Source organism: Oculina patagonica, chromosome 6 (genome assembly GCF_052425735.1).
Source record: "Oculina patagonica isolate OP01 chromosome 6, crgOcupat, whole genome shotgun sequence".
In the NCBI taxonomy this organism is placed as follows: domain Eukaryota; kingdom Metazoa; phylum Cnidaria; class Anthozoa; order Scleractinia; family Oculinidae; genus Oculina; species Oculina patagonica.
In genome coordinates, this window is record NC_135763.1 from 16,022,857 (window position 1) to 16,043,503 (window position 20,647).

The 20,647-nt window shown below is 38.5% G+C and overlaps 1 protein-coding gene and 2 long non-coding RNA genes across 4 annotated transcripts; 2 read left to right on the plus strand and 1 right to left on the minus strand.

Moving 5' to 3' along the window:
- Window positions 1-848: 848 nt before the first annotated feature.
- Window positions 849-1,540, plus strand: LOC144656052 (uncharacterized). The gene is made up of 2 exons (XR_013571244.1): window positions 849-1,076; window positions 1,329-1,540. It is a non-coding gene; the product is annotated as an uncharacterized LOC144656052 (long non-coding RNA).
- Window positions 1,541-2,736: 1,196 nt separating this feature from the next.
- On the plus strand, window positions 2,737-4,020 carry LOC144656054 (uncharacterized). The gene is made up of 2 exons (XR_013571247.1): window positions 2,737-3,118; window positions 3,828-4,020. It is a non-coding gene; the product is annotated as an uncharacterized LOC144656054 (long non-coding RNA).
- Window positions 3,827-19,435, minus strand: LOC144656014 (uncharacterized). 2 transcript variants are annotated; one of them, XM_078516223.1, is made up of 3 exons: window positions 19,350-19,435; window positions 6,943-10,116; window positions 3,827-6,218 (listed from the first exon to the last, which is right to left on the minus strand). In XM_078516223.1, the coding sequence occupies exons 1-3, from the start codon at window positions 19,417-19,419 to the stop codon at window positions 6,172-6,174; spliced, it is 3,291 nt and encodes a 1,096-aa protein (XP_078372349.1). In that variant the 5' UTR covers window positions 19,420-19,435; the 3' UTR covers window positions 3,827-6,171. The 2 variants fall into 2 exon arrangements, with proteins under 2 accessions (XP_078372349.1, XP_078372348.1); XM_078516222.1 differs by having other exon boundaries at window positions 3,827-10,116.
- Between the last annotated feature and the right edge of the window lie 1,212 nt (window positions 19,436-20,647).

A 20,647-nucleotide genomic window follows, 5' to 3' on the forward strand; every position in this document is an offset into this window, starting at 1 on the left:
ACACTACAAGCCAAAATATTGCTATTTTTGTTTATCATATGGATCAATTGTCTTGCACAGAAAATTTGAAGGAATTCTGTTCTGGGCCGAAAATCGAGTGGTCGGTTCTTACACGGACGCCCACTTAAGTTTTGACCTCGGGGAGCCTCCCTAGGGGAGCTTCAAGGAGCTTCCCCGTATATAAAAAAATGAGGTATACCGCCTCCCTTCAATCCGTTTGGTTGCCGTTGCTGTCCTGGCTTGCTTCAAATCTCTTACAAGTTTCTTCGCTCCCGAGACGATCAAGTATTCCTTTTTATTACTTGTCTGTATAAGTTTGCCAGCGCAGCAGTTTGAATCTCGTCTTTATTAAGCAAAGTGAAAGAACTAATTTTCATCCTTCTAGTCCCAAACGCGACATCTCCTAAAAAAGCTGTTTTGGACCGTTTTTCCTGCGGCCTTCAGGATAATATCTGTGACTAAAATAGTCGATTTTGAAGCAACGTTATCTTTTAAAAACTTTACGTTTAAGATCCGTAAAATGAAGTTAAATTTCTCCGAAGAATGAAAGGGTATGCATGAAAAGACAATGTATGCAATTAAACGCCATATGTGAAACTTAAACACTTTAAAAAAGTTTTTTTTTCAACTTAGCGAGAAGAATAAAATATTACGCCGTCAAAACTGGCTACAATATTGACTCCCTGATTATTATAGTTGGTAATTTTACCACACCAACACTTAACGTTACATTAGAAGCTTTTTGCACAAGGGTTTGATGCGGTCATCACTTTAAAAAAGAGTTGCTTACTTAGCGTGGTTAAGTGTTAAATCTTCTCATGTACTTTGAAAAACCACGAAACATTTGTCAACTCCCACGCTGCATTTTGGGTAAGAGTGATCAGTTATATTTGGACAACTGAATGACTTGAGTCAGTTGAGCTCGATATACAGTTCACTTGTCAGTCATGGACAACAAGACGTGCATATTCGTTTTTTCTCTTTTGTTCGTAGCCTGCTGCATTTTGAGAACGGACGGAATTCAGAATCCGGGTTATCCCTTTGGAAGACCCAACGGGAAGCGAGCTACCATCTCGGTAATAAAGTGCTTTTTAACTTTCTTTTAACTTACAACCGTAATTTAATATTTATGTCAAATCAATTCGGATGTTCTTCATGTTTTCCTTTTTTATACATAGAAACCGTTCAGATAATTTCTCATCAAGGTTAAAAAAAAGTCACCGGAGTCATGATATCCTTGGATTTGAATTTATTAAAGCCCTATGCTTCTTGTATATGAAGACAACGCTGTTAAGTCTTACTCGCCACTTTTATTTGTTCATTTGCAGAATCGCGAAAGGAACATCCGGGACATGTGTGCCGCAATGAATGACGTTTGTAAAAGAGAAAGAAAAAATGTCGAAGCAAGCCTGGAATTTGACAGAAACTAACGAGAACAGATCTGAAGAGAAGAATAAATCATATAAACAAAAATAATGTAAAACATGTTAAACACTAATAAAGGAATGAAATTTGATTAAAGTCTGTACAAGAAAACAGATTGCTGCAACGGTCCTTTTCTTCTCCATAAGATACCGCAAAAGTCTGATATACGCTCCCCGGATATAAGCCCTTCTCCTCCCTCCTTAAAAAAATAAACCACTGAAAACCTCCCTTCCAATAACAACCCAACAATATTTTGAAACATAAAACGTGCGGTTCCTATAATAAGCTTTTACCGTTTGACTTTGTGAACGAAGACAATAGGTTCTTCAAATACAGATGTTTTAAAAGCTAACGGAAAACTCATTTTATTCTGCGTTGGATTTAGCCAAGTGGATGATGTTATATCTTCACCTCCCCTGTCGCAAGTTGGTCTCGAACTAGTGTTCTATAGATGCTCATTCTCAATCGGTATAAACTTGTGCAATTGACAGGAGCATAAATCATAAGTAAACAGTCAAAGCCGAAATTAAAAGGTTGTCATCATGATTGTCACAAACACGAGCTTTTTCTCTCAAATTGAAATAGCCGAGCGGACTATTTTAAACTTCCTTCTTGTGTTTTCGAAAATTCGCTTAAAACTCATCACAATTTGCTCTTTCTTCAAACATTCACGCGATATCTTCATCGTAATTTGCAAGGCACGATTAGCGTCTGATCGAAGGTACTTATATCATACTTCCAGCACCTCTTTAATCCCCCATCATAGTGCCAGATCCAAACATCTCTTAACAAACACGAAAGATACGAAGCAGAAGACAACTTGACAGATTGCTCTAAACATGTCTTTTGTTATATTCGTCATCTCTGTCCTTTAGAAACAAAATAAAATGGAAACAGCAAAAATGGGGCCCATACGCTTTATACCTTAGTCTTTTATTATGTCAAGAAAACCTAAAATGCCATCACAACAGCTATTAAATGACAGAAAAGGATAAGGTAGTTAATACTTCAAATGCCAACATCTTTTCTCCCATTTCTTATCTCTTAAGGAAAACTCACATCTTGTCGGGCTTTAAATACGATAGTTGTCAGAGGTACTCTTATCTAGAGAAAAAGTAAGGAGATAAAAGGATTTTAAAACGTGTTCAATTTTGCAGAGGCGCTCTACACAACAGCCTTTTAGAAAGCTTTTCAACTAAGTACACAAGTCAAGTAGAATGGATTTGTTAACGGGGGTTGAGTCACGATACAATACATACCCTGCAACGAATGATGGGTAAAAGCTTTCCTTAAAATTTCGGTGTCAGAGCAGACGTTATTCACAGAGTCATAGACGCCCTTATTTCACCGCTCTTCACAAATGGACATCAAGGCGCTCTACACAACAGCCTTTTAGAAAGCTTTTCAACTAAGTACACAAGTCAAGTAGAATGGATTTGTTAACGGGGGTTGAGTCACGATACAATACATACCCTGCGGCGAATGATGGGTAAAAGCTTTCCTTAAAATTTCGGTGTCAGAGCAGACGTTATTCACAGAGTCATAGACGCCCTTATTTCACCGCTCTTCACAAATGGACATCAAGACTTTTATGTTGATTTCTTTTCTCGTATCCGCAGCCTGGTTCATGTCCAACACTGAATCATTGTTTAGTAAGAACGCGAATATGAATGGGGGACGATCAATTTCTTTGGTATAGCTGACTTTTTTTTTTCTTATTCCTTGTTTTCATTTTTAAAATTTCCTTACGATTTCTTCCACATTAACAACTATTAATGTTTGTAATAATAACTTTAGGTACCTTAGTAAATTGAAAAGCGAGATAGTAACTCCACTATGAGGGGGTTGTGTTTTACTGAAGAATGTTCTGAATTTAGTGGTTTGGTCACGAGGTGAACCAATCGGGCAATTTGTTTTTCATTAATGCCAAACAAAATCACTTACGCACTGAGAATTTCAAACAATCGAAACCATTAAATCGGGAGAAAAAGAAAGACAGCTTTAAGAAAGAAACCTTCGGGAAAGAAGAACAGGGGGACAAAAGTAGAATCTGGCGAAAGAACACGCGGCAAAAATTCGTTTGTCCTAACGTTCTGACCAATAACTGCATTTGTGACACTTCAGTCCCGAGTTCAAATCCACGTCCAAGTTAATGTAAATAGGCAGCTGGTCACATACCAGAAAATAATTAAGTTTGTTTTAAGCTTGGAATATTCCATTGTTCAGTTTATAATTTGCTGTCTTGCGCTCGACTTAAGCAGGCATCATGCTAATTACCATCTCGCCAGCCTTTGCCAGTGCCATGCGTAAAAATAATGTTTGCATATTGCTTCTCAGTTTACACTGTCGCGAACGTACGCAAAATTTAAAGTAATTTGTGTTATATTTTGTATGGATTTCAGAACTCGAAAAGCGGCCAGAAGAATATCAGGGACCTGTGCGCTGCCATGAAAGATGTTTGCAAACGAGAAACAATTCAAGAGCAATATTTTAATCAGTGATGCTGTGAGAGTAAACGCTTTATGTAAAGAAAATCATAAGAAACATAACCACATGTAAAAACTCCAACTGATATTAAAGAAGCTAAGTACATAACATTGGTTCTGGCCTCTTTTTACACCTTGAAAAATGGATATATTATTTTCTTTGTTTTAAATTAAAAATAGCGCCGGCAAACGACAGTAGGAAGACAACAAAAAACACCCTCCCATATTCAAACTATACAGAAACCAATAACCTTCATACGTACAAATTAACCAAAGCTTAACGAAACATTTAATCGAAAAGCAAGAAAACAAAAAAGGTCCACAGTAACATAATAGTACACAACAAAATAAAATTAAGAAATAGTCACGGGTTGACGTTTCTGTTATTCCGCTCCAGGGTTCCGCTCTAGAAAATGGCGCCGCACTTAAAAAGAGCAGGTCCGACTATTTCAGTTTATGTCAAAAATAGCAAAGAAACACATCATCTTTAAAACAATTAACTCTCAATAAAATTGACAGCCCACGCTTTAACGAATAACTTCAAAAGCCCAGACCTCGATGACGTCTTATTCCGCAAGACTGAGCTTACACCCGCTTTCAGTGTTACGTGCATAGCTATCTTTCTATATCCATCTCTTGACATCGTCTTGCGACGCGCTGTTTGAAATGAGCCAATCAAAATCGATGCATACCGGTGTGAGTTGTTTGATGCAAATGAGCCCATATGTTCAGAAGGTCATGCTAGCGGGCTGTGATTGGCAGATTTCGATCCGTCGTTTGTTTAGACGTCGAAAGAGAGATGTCGATAGAAAGCCGCTATGCACGTAACACTGAAAGCGGGTGTAAGATAATCACTATTCTTTTATAAAACTCTATTAATTAAAACAGCAAAAAGTGGCTGCTGAGGTCGGGCATGGCAAATACCCATAGAAAAGTTCTTTATCACTCCCAAATTGTAATGTTCCACGACTGCAGGACATTTTACATAATAAGACTAAGGAGATTACTAAAACGATTGTGTAAGAAATTCTCCCAATAAGTGCTATACGAAAACAGGAAAACCAGTGAGGAGAATTTGTGGGCTTCCATTGCAGCTTAATTGGGTACTGTTAAAGGGACATGGTCAGCGTTCATGTTTTGAAGAAAGTCCACCTCAACCCGAAATCAAAAATACGCGTAGAGAACCTTCGAAATCTGCTTCAACCTTCTCGGTGTATTTTTATTCTCTAAATGTTCTTATTTAGTGAAACACTGAGAAGATTGCAGCAGATTTCTGAAAGTTCGTTTTAAAAAAAATTCCATCATGGACTATTTTCAAATTGTGAAAACTAGTGTCCAGGTCAGCGCGGTAAGAACGCTGACCATGTCCCTTTAAAGTACTAATCAATTAATTTTATATGATTTCCTTGCTGGTTTATACATGCGACGCAAGCATAAGTGAAATCATGGACAAAACCACAAGGCACGTACGTGTAAACCTGGTCAACGTAATCACAAGAAATGGAAACCTTATCTTATTCTTTTGACATTAAGGGATCTTCTTACGTCCTTTCGTTTTCAAGAAACCGAAAAAAATGCAAGCGCACTAAGGATTCTTTATCAGGCTCTTACGCGGCCTCTGAAGGCTGAGTTACACTAAAGAGGCAAGCGTACAAGCAATTTTGTTCTAGCCTGTAGAACAGGCGGTTTATTTTTCGTGTCGAAGCGCGAAGTGCGAGTTTTTATTTTGTGGGTCGCGTGGGGGCGAGCGCGAAGCGCGAAGGAAAAATAAACCGGTTTATTTTTCCCTCGCGCTTCGCGCGACCTCGCAATAACCCCGCAGAAAATAAACCGCCTGTTCTGCAGGCTATTTTGTTCAAACTTGAGTGGCACGACAGCCGTATACGACACGGCTAATGCTTATAAGTAACACGTGTAACACAAATGCTTAAGTTATGTGTGTAGACCATGCTTTACATACGTTTTACTTGTACCGAAACTCGACTCTCTCCTCCGCAGAGGCCTCTTTCGTGTTTCGGGCTGGGAAATGGGAAGAGGTGAAAAGTAAGCGCGTGGAGACTGGAGAGAGTCGAAACGAAAGCGTGCGTCTCGCTTTCTCCCACTAAAGGAGCCTCTGCGAGGAGAGAGGAAACTGCACGTATTGCAAAAAAAAAACGATGTCTATAAAAGACTTATGATAGCTTTGTTCCCAAAGTGTTCCATTCTTTTGAAGTTGAATTTATATGGATGTTAATTCTGATGGAATGTTAGGTCACAGGCGTTAACAGCTCGGCGTCTCTGGTTCCAAACCTGCAACAACCGATGGCACTGCAAAGACCACAAAAACAGTACATAAAACGACAAACATGAAAGATCAACCGACAGGCTTGAGAAATTATAAACACAACAACAAGTAATGTGAACAGGGCTGGCACAAAACCGAGAATCAAAAGCTCCACCCATGAACAAACATTCAGCCAATCGGCAAAGGGCCCGGTAGATGTGACAGCCAATGATTGAAACGCAGCAGGAAACAGGTTTACCATCGCTAACACAATAAGTGATAGCAAGGAAATTGTTTCCACGGTGTTGGCCTTCGAATCCCGAAATGGCTTCTTAGCTAAATGATGAAGAAGAACCAAAAACGAGAAGAAGGTCATCAGCATGAGACGAGAAAGTGGATCACTGATGACAGCTTTCATAACGATTAGAACCAACCGACGACCAATAAGAATGCTCTCCCAGTTCAAAGAACCTCCTTTGCCCTCCTCGGGCCTTTTAAAAGGGTCATAAAGAACTTTTTCAATTGATGCAGTCAAAAACGGGGAAGAAGAAAAGTTCCCATCGTTTGAATTACCCAGAAGAGCGGCGAGTATCCAATGGATGAGAAATGGTGCAGGAAAAATACAAGCAAGCAAGAACCTTTTGACAGAGAGCGCTTCGCTATGTAACTTTATTGCGGCCCAAAACAACACAAACCCAAAAGGGATGATGAAGGTAACAACAAATGCTATTAAAACGTACTGCCACCACTGATAGCAAACTACATTACCGTCATAAAACAGTCGCCACTCGGAACCAATAGGCACGCATCGCAAAAGGTCAAAGCTAACAGATCCTAGAATGGCGTAGCCCAGTAGCAGGATTTGTAGTATACCACCAAGATACGGGCCTGCGAAGGGAGCATCCTGACCACCTATCATCCGAAATCCTACATGAAAACAAAAAAGGAGGCAAATCGTAACCAGAGTACCAAACACATGGAGAGTAGAAAAGAGCCGTTTCGTTACAACCGTAAAACCGGGAAAAGGGCAAATAAACCCAGCCGAGGAGGAAAATTTTTGCTGAAAATTGAACAGTCCCACCACGGGCTCCACGAAATAGGTTTTCATAAGAGATTTCGAAGCACTCGAAACAAGGAGCAGACTTCCCGCCTGGTAGAAGTAAAAAACAATTTTCAAAAACCCCCTGTCGAAGTGTGGTTCTTGGGTTGCGGGTGTAGGCTCCTTAAACCAAATTATTTGACGCTTTAACCAAGATAGAAAAGGGGGTTTGAATGTCAAGTACAGTGCCACAATTAAAACGTACACTGCTGCTACAGGCCAAAACCAATAGTCTGTGCACTTGGAAACTGGTCGACAGCAGGCGGAGTAAAGTGTTTCGGTGTAGCCCGGCTTACATTGTCCACATAATACACCTAAACGGTTTCCCTGACAACTATTGTAATCTAATGAATCTTCCTGTTCGTTTCGACCGCAGTATCCTGGAGGGCAGATTGTAAACTTAAGGGTAGGCGGAAGATATGACTTCTCGAAGCCCCAAAAATTCTGTTTTGCAACAATGTTCTTACTGCAATTTGCTCCAAATGGACAGATGAGACACTCGAAGCCAGACATTAAATGCGTTCCATGCACTTGCCCACGCTGTAAACTGTAGAGACCCCCTGCGCAAGGCAGGCAGCTATAGTCCAGACCAGTAACCCTGATCGTACACGAATCATCTTTTGTTTCAGTGGTTATTGTATTTGAAAAGTTCAAAAACTGCATTTTACTCCCCACCGGGCAATAAAGTTGAGTGGAATTATCATTTCCAAAATCAACAATGCCTCCTTTTCCAATTGTCACCAAGGAATTTCCAACTGCGTAGCGCTTGGCGTTCATCGCGGTGTTTTGGATGACTAATGGCCCCGTACTTTCTGTATGAATAAATGAGGATGTTGAAAAGGTTTGCAAGTTGCGAATTAATTCAGTTTTGGAATGCAGGAAAAAACTATTTCGTATAGCAACACTTGTCGACCTTTCTTCTGTATAAATGGTACCGCCAAGAGCTGATGCAAAATTGTCCAGAAAGGAGCAGTTCTGAAATGTTGTCTTCCCGCGGTGGAAGTAAATTGCACCCCCGATCTGCGCAGTGTTGTATTTAAACGTTGTGTCCTTAAAAAGGAGCTTGGTGATATAATCCCATTTAGGGAATTTTTTTGTTTTTTCTGGATGGTTTTTGTCGATGCAGCCTGCATCTTCAAGCGTATCCCAAGGCATCTCAATATATAAAGCGCCTCCGGCGGTGTCAGGAGATGAGTTGTTTACAAATAGAGAGCTTTCAATTGTAATGCAATTTTCAAAACCAGCTTGAGAATCTTTTTTCTCCGAATTCATGGCCGAGTTAGGAATGATGAAAGCTATGGCTCCACCATAACGAAGAGCCGAGCTTAACACAAACTCGCTGTTTTTAATTGTAACGTTAGCCAGCCTCAAAGACTTGACAAATACCGCTCCACCTCGTCCGTTATCACTCCTGCTTTCCACAAAATACGACTGTTCTATGTAAAGAACAACACTTTCCGCTAGTTGCGATAAAGGGCCCACAAATAATGCGCCACCGTCACCAAACGAACTGCAGCCAAGAAAAGTGCAATTACGCAGGCTTACCAAAATCTTCGGAGCAATAACTGAGACCGCGCCTCCTCCGGTCGCAGAATATGAACTAGCGGATTTGAACACGCAGTCGGTTATGTATACAATCAAAACAGGGTCTCTATTCCAGTTAAAGAAAGAACGATCTTTTTGCAGAGTGGTATTTTCCAGATTCATTGGTACGTGTCTAAACGCACTTATAGAAACAGCACCACCACCTCCAGCGCTGTTAGCCTTGAAAACGCACCTGTGAAATGCGATCGTTGAGTTTGGACACTGTATATATACAGCTCCACCTTTTGACGCCCCAAACGCTGCCGTTTTGACAAACGATGAATTTATGACCAAAATATTTGCACTGTCAGTTGCCAAAAACAACAATGCACCACCATCACCATTCACGCCGTACGCGAAAAATGACGAGTTATAAACCTGTGCTGACATGTTGGTTGCTGTGACGCTAAGGGCCCTTCCGCTAAGACCCGAGAAATAAGTTCCACTAATAATTGCGCTCACACTATTACTGTCTATGATAAATTCGGTGCAATCTCCAAAGGGGCACAAATGATTGTTCCAAATGACAACAACATCCTTCAGAGTAATATTTTGATGGCCATTCATCAAATTTACATAAACGAGACCCATCCGGGAAACAAGGTTATTTGTAAATGTTACGTTGTCAAGTGTGAGGTCACAGCTAACCGATAAGCTACTTTGTATGCTGATCAAATTTCCCGACTCAACTCCAGAAACTACAAAGTAATCTCGGAATACTGTGTTTTTGACGTCCAAACTAACATGACTCTGCAATCCGTTTTTTGTACTATCGATAGCAACTGAGAGACCACTGGTGTTCTTCCAGAACAACGAATTTCGAACTCGGATGTTTATAAAAGTCTTGTTTGTCAATGTAAACCCGACTCTTTGTCTACGCCCTGCAAATTCACAACCATCTACTGCAGCTGAAGAATCGCGGAAAGTGACAGCAGTGTCGTTGAAAAATAATCCTGATAAAGTAACGTTCATCCCAAAACCGTTATCGGATCCATCAACAATTGTCCAGTTTAAACATCGAATCTGAGGGATAGGACCGAATCCTAGGAATGACAAACTCTTATTTATATGTAAAATCCCGGTAGGACAGTTGTAGGGATCTTTGTCAGTGTTGGCGCCATTCAAGTAAATGTGAACTCCAGGCGATGCCAAGTTGACGGCTCGCGCAATGGTTTTGCATGGATGAGACAGGTTACATGTCCATTTGTCGTCACCTGACTTGCGGGAAACGTACAGGTTAGCTCCTTCAGTAAAAACGCCTGAAAGCAATAAGGCGTGGTTAAGTTACCAATCAGAAATACTTACAGCTATGAAAATATAATTATGCCACTGATGGGCAAAGATTTAAAAAAACGTTTTATTTTTTTTAGTAGCATGCCTGTAACATAAACTAACTTGAAGCTTAGTACCACATGTCACTGTAATCTTCTGCTGCAGTTCCTCAAAAACCGTTTACAGTGAAACCTCGATTTAACGAAGTGCCAAGGGACTGTGGAAATGTGTTCGTTATATCGAGGGTTCGTTATATCGAAAACCCCGATATAACGAATTTGCGGAAAAACAACCAAAATGTTCGTTATATCGAGGTATAGTTAATAATTGTTTTTCACGCTGTTGCGTTGCACTACCCAGCATTTAATGATCTGAACAACTGTCAAAAATAACATTTGTGCTTTGATGTCTAATACCCACAAAGGTGTGGACATCTTCAAAGGTATGGATGTCTTCGAAGTTGTTTACCTATTGGGATTTAAGAATTTTTTATCCTTGTTGGTCTGTTCTACATTCATCTTTTGTCTCTTGTTAACTGAAATTCGTTATATCGGGGTACATTTTACGTTTGGGCTTCCGGATTGTGTTCGTTATAACGAGGATTTCGTTATATCGAGGTTCGTTATATCGAGGGACTGTTCCATACATTTTACTGTAACTTTGGCCGGGCTGAAAAATATCGTTCCACTGTATCAATTTTTTGCCGGTCTTCGCCTAAGGTAGTCAAACCATTACACTTCGAAATGTAAGAAAATATATAGAAAGTTTTGACTAAAAAAATTAAACCTATTCTAAAGCAAAGGGATACTACTGTCTCCTTTTTAAAGAGTAAGCAATGCAATTACGCTCACATGCCACCGCTTATAGAGGGCTCGTATCAAAAGAGAAAACACAAAGCTTAAAACGTGACCTGCACTACGTGTCTGAGGCTTTTCTTTTGCTGTTTCCGGTCTCTCTTTAAAACCTTTAGCTTCGTTTCTTTGTTGTCCCATTGTAGACCACGTGACTTTACCCTTGAGAATTCTCTCTTTCAAAATCAAATTCACGTGAAAATGACTGAACAATTTTCAGATAGACAAAGGGACAATTCTCTGGATTACCGTACCCAAATTCGCAAGTAGCCAATCAGAAGCGCGATCTACTGTCCTGATATCCTACGATATCAAGTCACTGACCTGATATGCCACCATATCACGGTCACTTTGAATTAAAGTAGTGTTTCTGTACGATGAATTGAAAAGAGGTTTTACCAATAAAACAGAAACTAGTATTTTTAATTAGCTGGTGTTTACCGGTCGTAAAATGAGAAAAACTTTCCCGCCAAAACTAAACTTGAGCGCGCTCGCCAATTGCGCGATGTTTGCCGACGAGTACTGAAACATTCACACTGAAACAATGGAGTCGGAGTTTCCAAATTTTTCGCAAAATTTGGATTTTGAAAATTTAGGGAATGTAACTCCAAACAAACGAGTAAAAAAAAATGTAAGAAGAGGACTTGATAAAAGTGTTGAAGACCAAAAAAGTATCAATACAAGCAGGTCAACACATTTTGTACTACGTGTCTGGTAAGCATGGCTTCAACAGATCGAATAATATCACCGGAATTTTGGCTGAATTTGGGTACGGTAAATACCTAATAGTACCTTTTTGGTACGCTTCGGCGGCATATCAGGCTCGTTTGGTCTCACCATGGGTATTTTGGCTCGACTGCGTCTCGCCAAAATACGAACCATGTCTCGACCAAACTCGCCTGATATGCCGCCGAAGCGTACCAAAAAGGTACGATTAGGTATAAGAACATCACCTGATCTACAATTAATGGGAAATTTTCACACGCAGCCAGAGGCTCGGCCTTCGCCCAATTTCAAGGCATCCCGCCGCGCTCTGGTAGCCGGGTAAGCTAGACCTAACTTTGAAGTTTCCAAGTTGACAAGTTTGTTGAAAGCCCTTTATCAATTTAGTCCTTTGTAAACGAAATATAAAAACTCGGAACTAGTCAAAATTACATGTAACGCTGACATTAAGGACCGTTCCTTTTATGGGCAAGGTCGGTGTATCTTTTCATAATGGGAGGGGGAGATTGGCTATACCCAACCCAGGGATTACATAGAGATTTTAAAAGGAGACTTTTTAAAAAAAATTGACTAAAGTGACAGTATATATTAGTGGCGGTATGCATTACTATTGAGATCTAAAAGTCGTAGCGTTTTTTATGCTTAGAAAATTCGAAATAGTCCCCTTAAAACCTTTAGGGTTGTTAACGTCTTTCTGGCCTTGTTTAAAAAGTGATTTTTCCTTTCCTCCACAATTTCCCTTTGTTTCATGATTTAGAATTTACCGAATTTAACAAAGCTTTTTTGCTTGCCAGTATTATAAATTTAAATGATATGATAATAAATCAATTTATCACTTATCACCTAATTGCAATAAGGTTGTCATAGAAAAAAGTCAAAAAGGAAAAAATCAAATAAGAATTAATTAAGCACATGCATAAAACTTATTTCTACAAAGGGCCTCAAAATACGAATAAATCAATTCATCTTGTTACAGCATAAAAAAGTGGACTCATAGTGTGAAGATAAAAACTAGTGAGTTTTCTGTAAATGCTATCAATTATAAAACTACGTTAATTAATTCCTAGTTAACGTTTTTCTTTTTTTCTTTTTTTCTTTGACAACGTTATTGCAATTAGGTGTAAACTTGATGAAGTCTAGAGTAGCCAAAAAAGTACGCGTCCATTTTTAGAGGTAAAGTGGCAGAGGTTTTGATTTCAGCATTCGTTTAAGTAGATAGATTAGGTGGGGGTAAGGTTAACAAAATAAGTATACCATTTGAGTAGGAGCTCATAAATTTTTCACTACAACAAATAATTAGTATTGGTAATCAAATGGTGACGAGTGAAATTAGGAAATAATTTCACGCGCGTGATTATTTCCTAATTTCACGAGTATACCATTAGATTACATTTTAATATCATAGGTGACAAATTACACTTTCAATCGTAGGTTTTTGACTGGTATATTGCATCGCGAACTCCGAGCTTTGAAAAGTTGAAAGCATACATTTTGCTCAAGCTCGCAAGTGTTTAAGTCTTTGAAGAAAACCTTTTAGAGATTCCTTTTTGCTGTTGACAAAAAGTTTAAAAGATGAATCAACTGTCAATTATTTCTCACATTATGACCGTAGTTCGTCTTGAATGAACTGAAACCGGTGCCCATGTAAAACGCTCCAAAATCGGCTCGATGCCATTTAGGTAATTGGCTTAAGTCTTGAAGTCGTTTTGACGTTTTGAAATATAAAATACAGTCGACTCCCGATAACTCGAACCCTCGCTAACTCGAACCTCGCGCTAACTCGAACCGAAATTGATTTCCCCTGGATTTCCGTTATACATTTACTGTAATTTTACCCTCGGTAACTCGAACCCTCGATAACTCGAATCTCCCGCTAACTCGAACCAATTTTCATTTCCCTTCAGGCCATTTTCTATATAATTTTACCCTCGATAACTCGAACCATGTTTGTCAAGACGTGAAAAGTCAAAACAAACAGTGTACTGTAGTCCAAAACGTTGTATTTATTTTGAAATAAAAGCTACACGAGTCAGAGCCGTTCCCGAAACGCCCCTCAACAAACTGTGGCGCGCCATTAACGTACTTGACGTGCTACAGACGTTCAGTTTGTCTGTGGAGGGTGATACCTATTCTTTCAAACTCCAACCTTAGAAAACGTTTAAGGATTATCGCCAGGACGAATTAACTGACCACTGCACGAAAAAGTAAATGGCATAAACTCTGCAGCAGTAGCCTATAGCGTTGTTCTCTTTGAAACCTACGATGTTCGCAGCTGGTTTGCTTTGTTTCACGTTACGTTACGTTCTGGTTTATACAGTGATTTAGAAGACTGTATATTGTTCCTTTTTCTTTTGGCTCTTCTATACTCGAATTAAATTTGTTTAAAATGTACACCGGTCAACACTGTATGAATAGAAAATCAGTAAACACCGTTTTTTCCTTATTTCCGTTCATTTGTTATCAACTTCCGATAACTCGAACTCCCGATAACTCGAACCATTTTCAATTTCCCTTAAAGGTTCGAGTTATCGGGAGTCGACTGTATCAACAAAAGTTTGATTACATGGCCAAGGCTAGCTGGCTAAGATGAAATTCAAGCGAAAATGTACAAAGTTTAAGCTTTAAAGGAGAAGTTCACTCCAGAATGGCCATTTATTTTCTTTACGCCAATAAAAAGTTTACACAAAGATATGTTATTCACCAAAATTTCAGCCTCCAACGGGCGCTTTAACCCTACGAAATCTTTCCCAAAAGTCGACAACTGAACGCCGCCATCTTGAAGCTGGTAATGTATGCGTGATGTCAAAGAGCTCAGCCTGAAGTTTGGCGTGAAAATTTAAATACTCAAAACTCCTTGTTTTTTTCGCAGTGGCTTTTGTTTGTTAAAATGCCTGTTTGTGCAGCTCCATTTTGCTCAAACAGAGCTCCAAATAATACCAAAACAAAGGAGTTTTGACAATAAAACTTTGTCTTTGGGCTGAGCTCTTTGACGTCACGCATACATTACCAGCTCCAAGATGGCGGCCTTCAGTTGTCGAGTTTTGGGAAAGATTTCGTAGGGTTATAGCGAACGTTGGACGCTGAAATTCTGGTGAATAACATATCTTCGTGTAAACTTTTTTTTGGCGTAAAGAAAATAAATGGCCATTCTGGAGTGAACTTCTCCTTTAAAACCCTTTCAGTGCTAAATTTATCCAAAAACAGGGTTTTTTTCTACCGTTAAACTGAATTTTTGATGCTACGATCCTGAATTTCCTTTAACTTTGCTTAAAAAGCACTTTTCCACAATGCAGCAAGATTTTGATGAAGATTCCATTAAAAAATGTACAAAAATGTACTTTGGCGCATGCGCATAAGCCAAAATTTGGACATTATTTTTTTTTTTTTTTTGCGAAATCGTTTCCATTTTTTTCTTGATCCTTTTCCTTTCGTTTCTCTTGGCTTTGTTATTTCCACTTCTTTCTACTGTATCCGTCCTTCCTTTAGACCAAAAAAGTTTTGATTAAAACATTGGTAAACCCTGAAAAGAGGACCTCGATCTTTTACAGGTGTTTTGGCCTGTTTAAGCACCGATTTTGCACTAAAAAGTGATTGACTTTTTCTCGATTAGCTCTGTCAGGATGCGACCGATACGCAAAATGAATAGTTCTTTGAAAAGGTCAAACCTAGCTCTATCAGATGCTTATCACTAAAATCTGCTGACTTTCAAATTGATGACGTCACAAGTGGTTCATTGACTGCTCCTCCAAATGTCGAGAAAAGTCGACTTTAGCAGTGAAAGAATTAAAACATCTTTTATTACGGACGCCATCTTGCCGCTTACTACGTTGCCATGGCAATTTTATAATTTCACATGTGAAATTATAAATTAACGTATAAAATTTCGCGCCAAAATTAAGGAGTAATTTGTCACTCATGATATTAACTAATTTATTAAGTCTTTATTAATTAAGCTCCCCTAACAATTAAGCATACATTCATGTTGTAACAGGTTTTCGTAATTATAAAGGCGTAAAAGTTAAGTCAATCTCACTTCTTGAGTGTAAGAGCCTGGTGGTACATCGCTTATCACTGAGCCAGTACCCATTTAAACATGTGGGTGAAGAGAATGGCATTAATGAAAGTAATTTGTCTTTCCATAAGAGTGAATGTGGTTCTGAACCTCCCATTCTGAAGTCCAACACATAACCCATGAGACATAACCACAATTCAGTGGCAGATCCACTGGTATAAATGCATTACAAGGTGGGAGCCCTAATTGAAAAAGCACCTGACTGAAAAATAGTTTCTCATTTTCATGTGAGAAGCCATTTTGAAATTCTGTATCGAGTGAATTCTTCAAAATCCTTGTAATCTTCGGGATATCGACTCTGAGAGGGCTGTAATCGTAAGAAGTAGAGCATACGGAATCCAGAATAAACACAGTCCAGTCAGAGAATATTTGTACAAAGGGGAATAGGATACTCCCTATAATGGCCTATGTGGGGAGGCTACACCAAAACTGTTACCCTTTTTCAGATGGGAGATTTATGTTGGTTGAAGATTAGAAAAGGGTAGGAGAGGTGTCTCTTACGTATTTAAAAGGACTTTCAAAATATCTTGAACTGTCATTCTAATGGTACAGGAAAGAGATGCAGTGTTTCTACTAAAAGTATGTAAAAGGGAAGGGTACCATTTTCTATGGAAGGTATATGATTAAGGCTTACCTTTTTTGTCAAGAATGGTGTGTGAATGGTGTGTGGAACTTGGGGCGGTGTCCTGCCATATAGAACTTTGTTCAGTTCCCCAAGGGGTGGGGTGAGGGCCCAGAATCCCACTGTTTCTCTATTTGAACAATATTTCATGCAGGGAATGTTATCATGTTATAATGTAATAACCTGCTAAATTTCCGCTCTCATTTTTTTCAATAACATTTTGTTTACAATAATTTTTTAATCACCATTAATCATACATTTTCATTAGAGGAACACCTAGTCCCAGAACCCCTTCCATTACTCCTCCCTTCTGCTTAGCCTTTCTCAAAGATGTTGAAAAAACCCTGGCTTGAAAGGGTAATGCAAGCAGTAATTAATTCAAATAATAAAAATAACAAGAATAGAGGATAGGACAGAGAATACAGGACCTGATCAAAGACAGTTTTTTAAGTTGAAAACCAAATTCTCTCAAGGATAATTTTATAATGAGTATAAATTCACAATTGCAATATATTAAGATTTAGGCAGGCCTAAAAGTGGAGCTCCTCATTTATCTGATTTTCACTGCAGTTTAGAGTGTTCTTATTCTGATAATTAATTTGAATCACTCACAGTTAAACTGAATGTCTTACAGTACAACAAAAATATTTTTCCTTTAATTTTTTTGCCTCTGACACTCCCACCCCCTCAGATTTTGCAATAACTTTGCAATAGGTGGGTATGGATATTTTTTAAAACTGCACAATTCGCATTATCTTAAAAGTTATGATGTATAAAACAACTGTATTTGCACGCTACATCTCAGTAGTATTTCCATTTAAAGTGCAAATGACAAATCACAAATAAAGTTATCCTTTCGACCGATGTAGCGATCAAGACACCCTATAAGAAACATGATCCTCTTTCCTACATTAAACCCAAAACAATAACATTTATTTGAGTACTGTAAATTGAGGCACCAGAAGCACCCATTTACATCTCAATTGCATAAACCTCTTTGCCACAAAAAATTAAATAAAAATTAGTATTTCTCAGGAAGTCCAACAACTCATCTTTTCCAGCCAGCAAAGACCCCTGACCATGGATATGCCATGCCCCCTTATTATGAAACTAGAAAGCCACCCACTAAAGTAAGTTACACCTGTACATCAGACATAACATTGCATCAATCTGAATACTGTAACTTACGGCAACAACAGTGTTTGTAATTCTGCAAACACTGAAGCAAGGCTATAAAATTAAAGTACTTAAAAAATTAAAGTAAAATTTAAAAAATTAAAGTAATGTACTTGAGAAAGCTTTCCAATGCTTATTAAATTATTTATACCAGTATTTATATTGATTACCTTTTTTTATATTGAATCTTTTGATGCAGTGCTTATTTAAGGGCAGCCATTTTCAGGGCTCACAGGGGCTAATAAAAATAATCATCAAGAATAGAGATAAACAACCCATTTTTATCCAAACACCATAGGAACAACAAACAAAACTCAGGTTTAAATGTCATAGTCACTGTCTCTTTCCCAATCAGAATGAGTAGAACACAAGTTGTATGCAGCTTATTCAAGGGTAGTGCTCAATTGGAGGTGGAAATTAATTTTGTTAATATTTTTGCTGCTATATGCAGGGCATGTTCAGGGGTGGAGCTTAATAGGAGGTAGCAAGTTACAACAGTAATTAATACTAATTTTTCATACTTTTTGCTGTTGATTGATGACTGAATTAATGCACTGACATGCCATATGCTACTTTTATGGTTATTTAATTATAATCACAACAACAACTCAATAAGCAGCCATGTTTTACTACTCCTGGAAAACTACATAACATCTCTGCATTGTTTGGGGGGGGGGGGTGGGCTAACAACTTCAACACTAATGCGGGTTCAGTCAATAATATTATTGGCTTTCGCCACAATACTGTGCACCCCTAAATGTCATGATATTTTCCAATCACAATGGTGAACACTTTTCTATAAAAACAGGGCTATCATTAACACCTGTTACAGCTGAGTTCACCCAATGTTATGCCTATAAATGGGTGAAAATGTTGATTGGTGTTACGTTACACTTGAATACAAAACAAAATGCTACGGGTGATAACTTCAATGTTATGGCTGCTAACAAACTTTATGAAAACCTTGAAAAAGACTGTTCTCAAAAGTACAACAAGAACTGAGAATAGTCATTAAAGATAATATATGAAATGGTGTGGGGGAATGGTAAAAGGAAAACAAAATTGAAATGCAAAGAGAGGAAGACAACTGAAAACAAAAAAATGATCTGAATTATAAATCCCAACATTTACTTGAAGACAATAAGTTGTGGCAATATTACTAATACTTCTACAAAACACACGTACAAATCTAACTGATGTTGTAACAGTCCCAAATGCTTTCTTTTCAGCCAGAATAAGTATTAAATAAAGTCAATAAAACTCGAAGAAACTTGATTCGGATACACCGTCACGCAACAGTTGCAAACGCAGTTGCGTGACACAAGTTGAACTACACGTTCGGCAAAATTACAAAATTACAAGTAAAGTGTGATTACGGAAAAAAAAATTACCTTGAACCTGGGTAGAAATAAGCAACCAAATAACTGAGACCGCAGGAAATAATTAACAAGAACATCCAACATCAAAAAAGTAAATAGACTTGGCCGAAATGAGACCATTTAGGCGAGCAAGACAAGGACGCCTTCATGACATTTTACACGTACGGTTCAAACTGAAAAGTATTTTAAAAGGAGGAGGAAATAAAATTATTATTTCGCTCTGTTTGTGTCTCATTACGTGATTAAAAACAGCGCAAAATCCTGTATTTGAATTTTTTCATTTCGCACTACATGCATCGACACGCCGGAAACGTGACAATAATTAAAAAACCAAATGTCGACAAAAATCATGATTTAAAACAAAAAAAGCACACAGCAGCATCAAAAGTAGCCTTACCGGTTAGAGAGACGAAGCAAAACATGGCGTAAATTAGAACTGCAAACCGTTGTTGGCCGTTTAACTTCATTTTGCTCTTGTGCAATGTTGCTCCACAAAATAGCCTGGGGAGAGAGAACCGGAAGTACAAAGTGCAGCGGAAGGGGTTTACACAGTGCTTGACATATCGTTCCTCGAAATGTCTCCTTGTTCCGCAGTAGAACTTAGTAGAAGACAAGAAAATGCATAAGTAATTTTAGCAATTTTTATAGCAAGACTTAGCTACTATTTAATTAAACGATTTCCCAAAAGATTTTTCGTGATATGCCATCCTAATTTCCCACTCGCGACCGTGACTTTATATTTTTTTGTATGCACTGAAAAGCTCCTGAAGGCCGTCTTAGGCGAGTTTCTTCCGTGACGTACGTACTTAAAAATAATAAATAGAGAAGAAACTTGCCCAAAACGGCCAGGAGAGTTCCAGAGTTAAATAACAGATGAGAAAAATAAGACAGGGGTCACGATCTCCTTGGTACTAAGTTAACAAAAAAAACCTCTCGCTAGTGTGATTGTTTTGAAAGTTAACTTTTAATTATTATATTTTCATTTTCGTTAGCTGAAGCCCTAAACACATCCCTCTCACAAACGTTTGCTATCTTATACCTCGTTCACACCATAGTTTAAAACTGATTTATGCTCTGCTTACTGACCTCGACTTGAAAGCTCCATAATGAAATCACAAGTTGCAGCTTATTTTAATTTAGCTAGGGTCACTGCTTTTTACTTTTGTTTAACTAAGCAGGTTTAGTTTGTGTGAACAAGCTATGAGACTGAATACATTTGCGCTTTATCACTTTTCAGCTGCAACAAGTCATTTTATAAATTTTAATTGCATATCTTTCCTCTAAGTAATAACCGGACGAGTCAGTCCGCGATATGATTAGAATTGTGGACGAGTTGATACTTCACAAGATCTACCTAGCTAAAAGTGATTTCGATTTTCGACGCATGCGTTATTATCAAGACACTCGTCCCCAGAGCCTGCTCTTCTTTTGAGAAACTCCGCGATTCACGGACTTTCGATTGTTTATGTTTAAATCTGATTGGCTGACAGTTAAAAATGAGCAGTCAGCGCATGCTCGAGTCCGCGTTCTTGGTGCTGACCAAAAGAAAAGCTGGTCTTGGGTTTGTTTGTACAAAAGTAGGTCCGCAATGTGTACGTGTGCCTGTGAGTAAGGAGTAGTTTTAAATGCACGGCTAGTACGACGACACTTGTATTGGACAATTTATTTGGCCGATATTTCGACTAGTCAACTAGT

Coding starts and splice junctions, on each gene's coding strand:
- LOC144656014 (XM_078516222.1), bottom strand. CDS start 19,419: ATGAAGTTAAACGGCCAACAACGGTTTGCAGTTCTAATTTACGCCATG. Junction 10,117..19,349: donor TTGCTTCGTCTCTCTAACCG/GTAAGGCTACTT, acceptor TATTGCTTTCAG/GCGTTTTTACTGAAGGAGCT.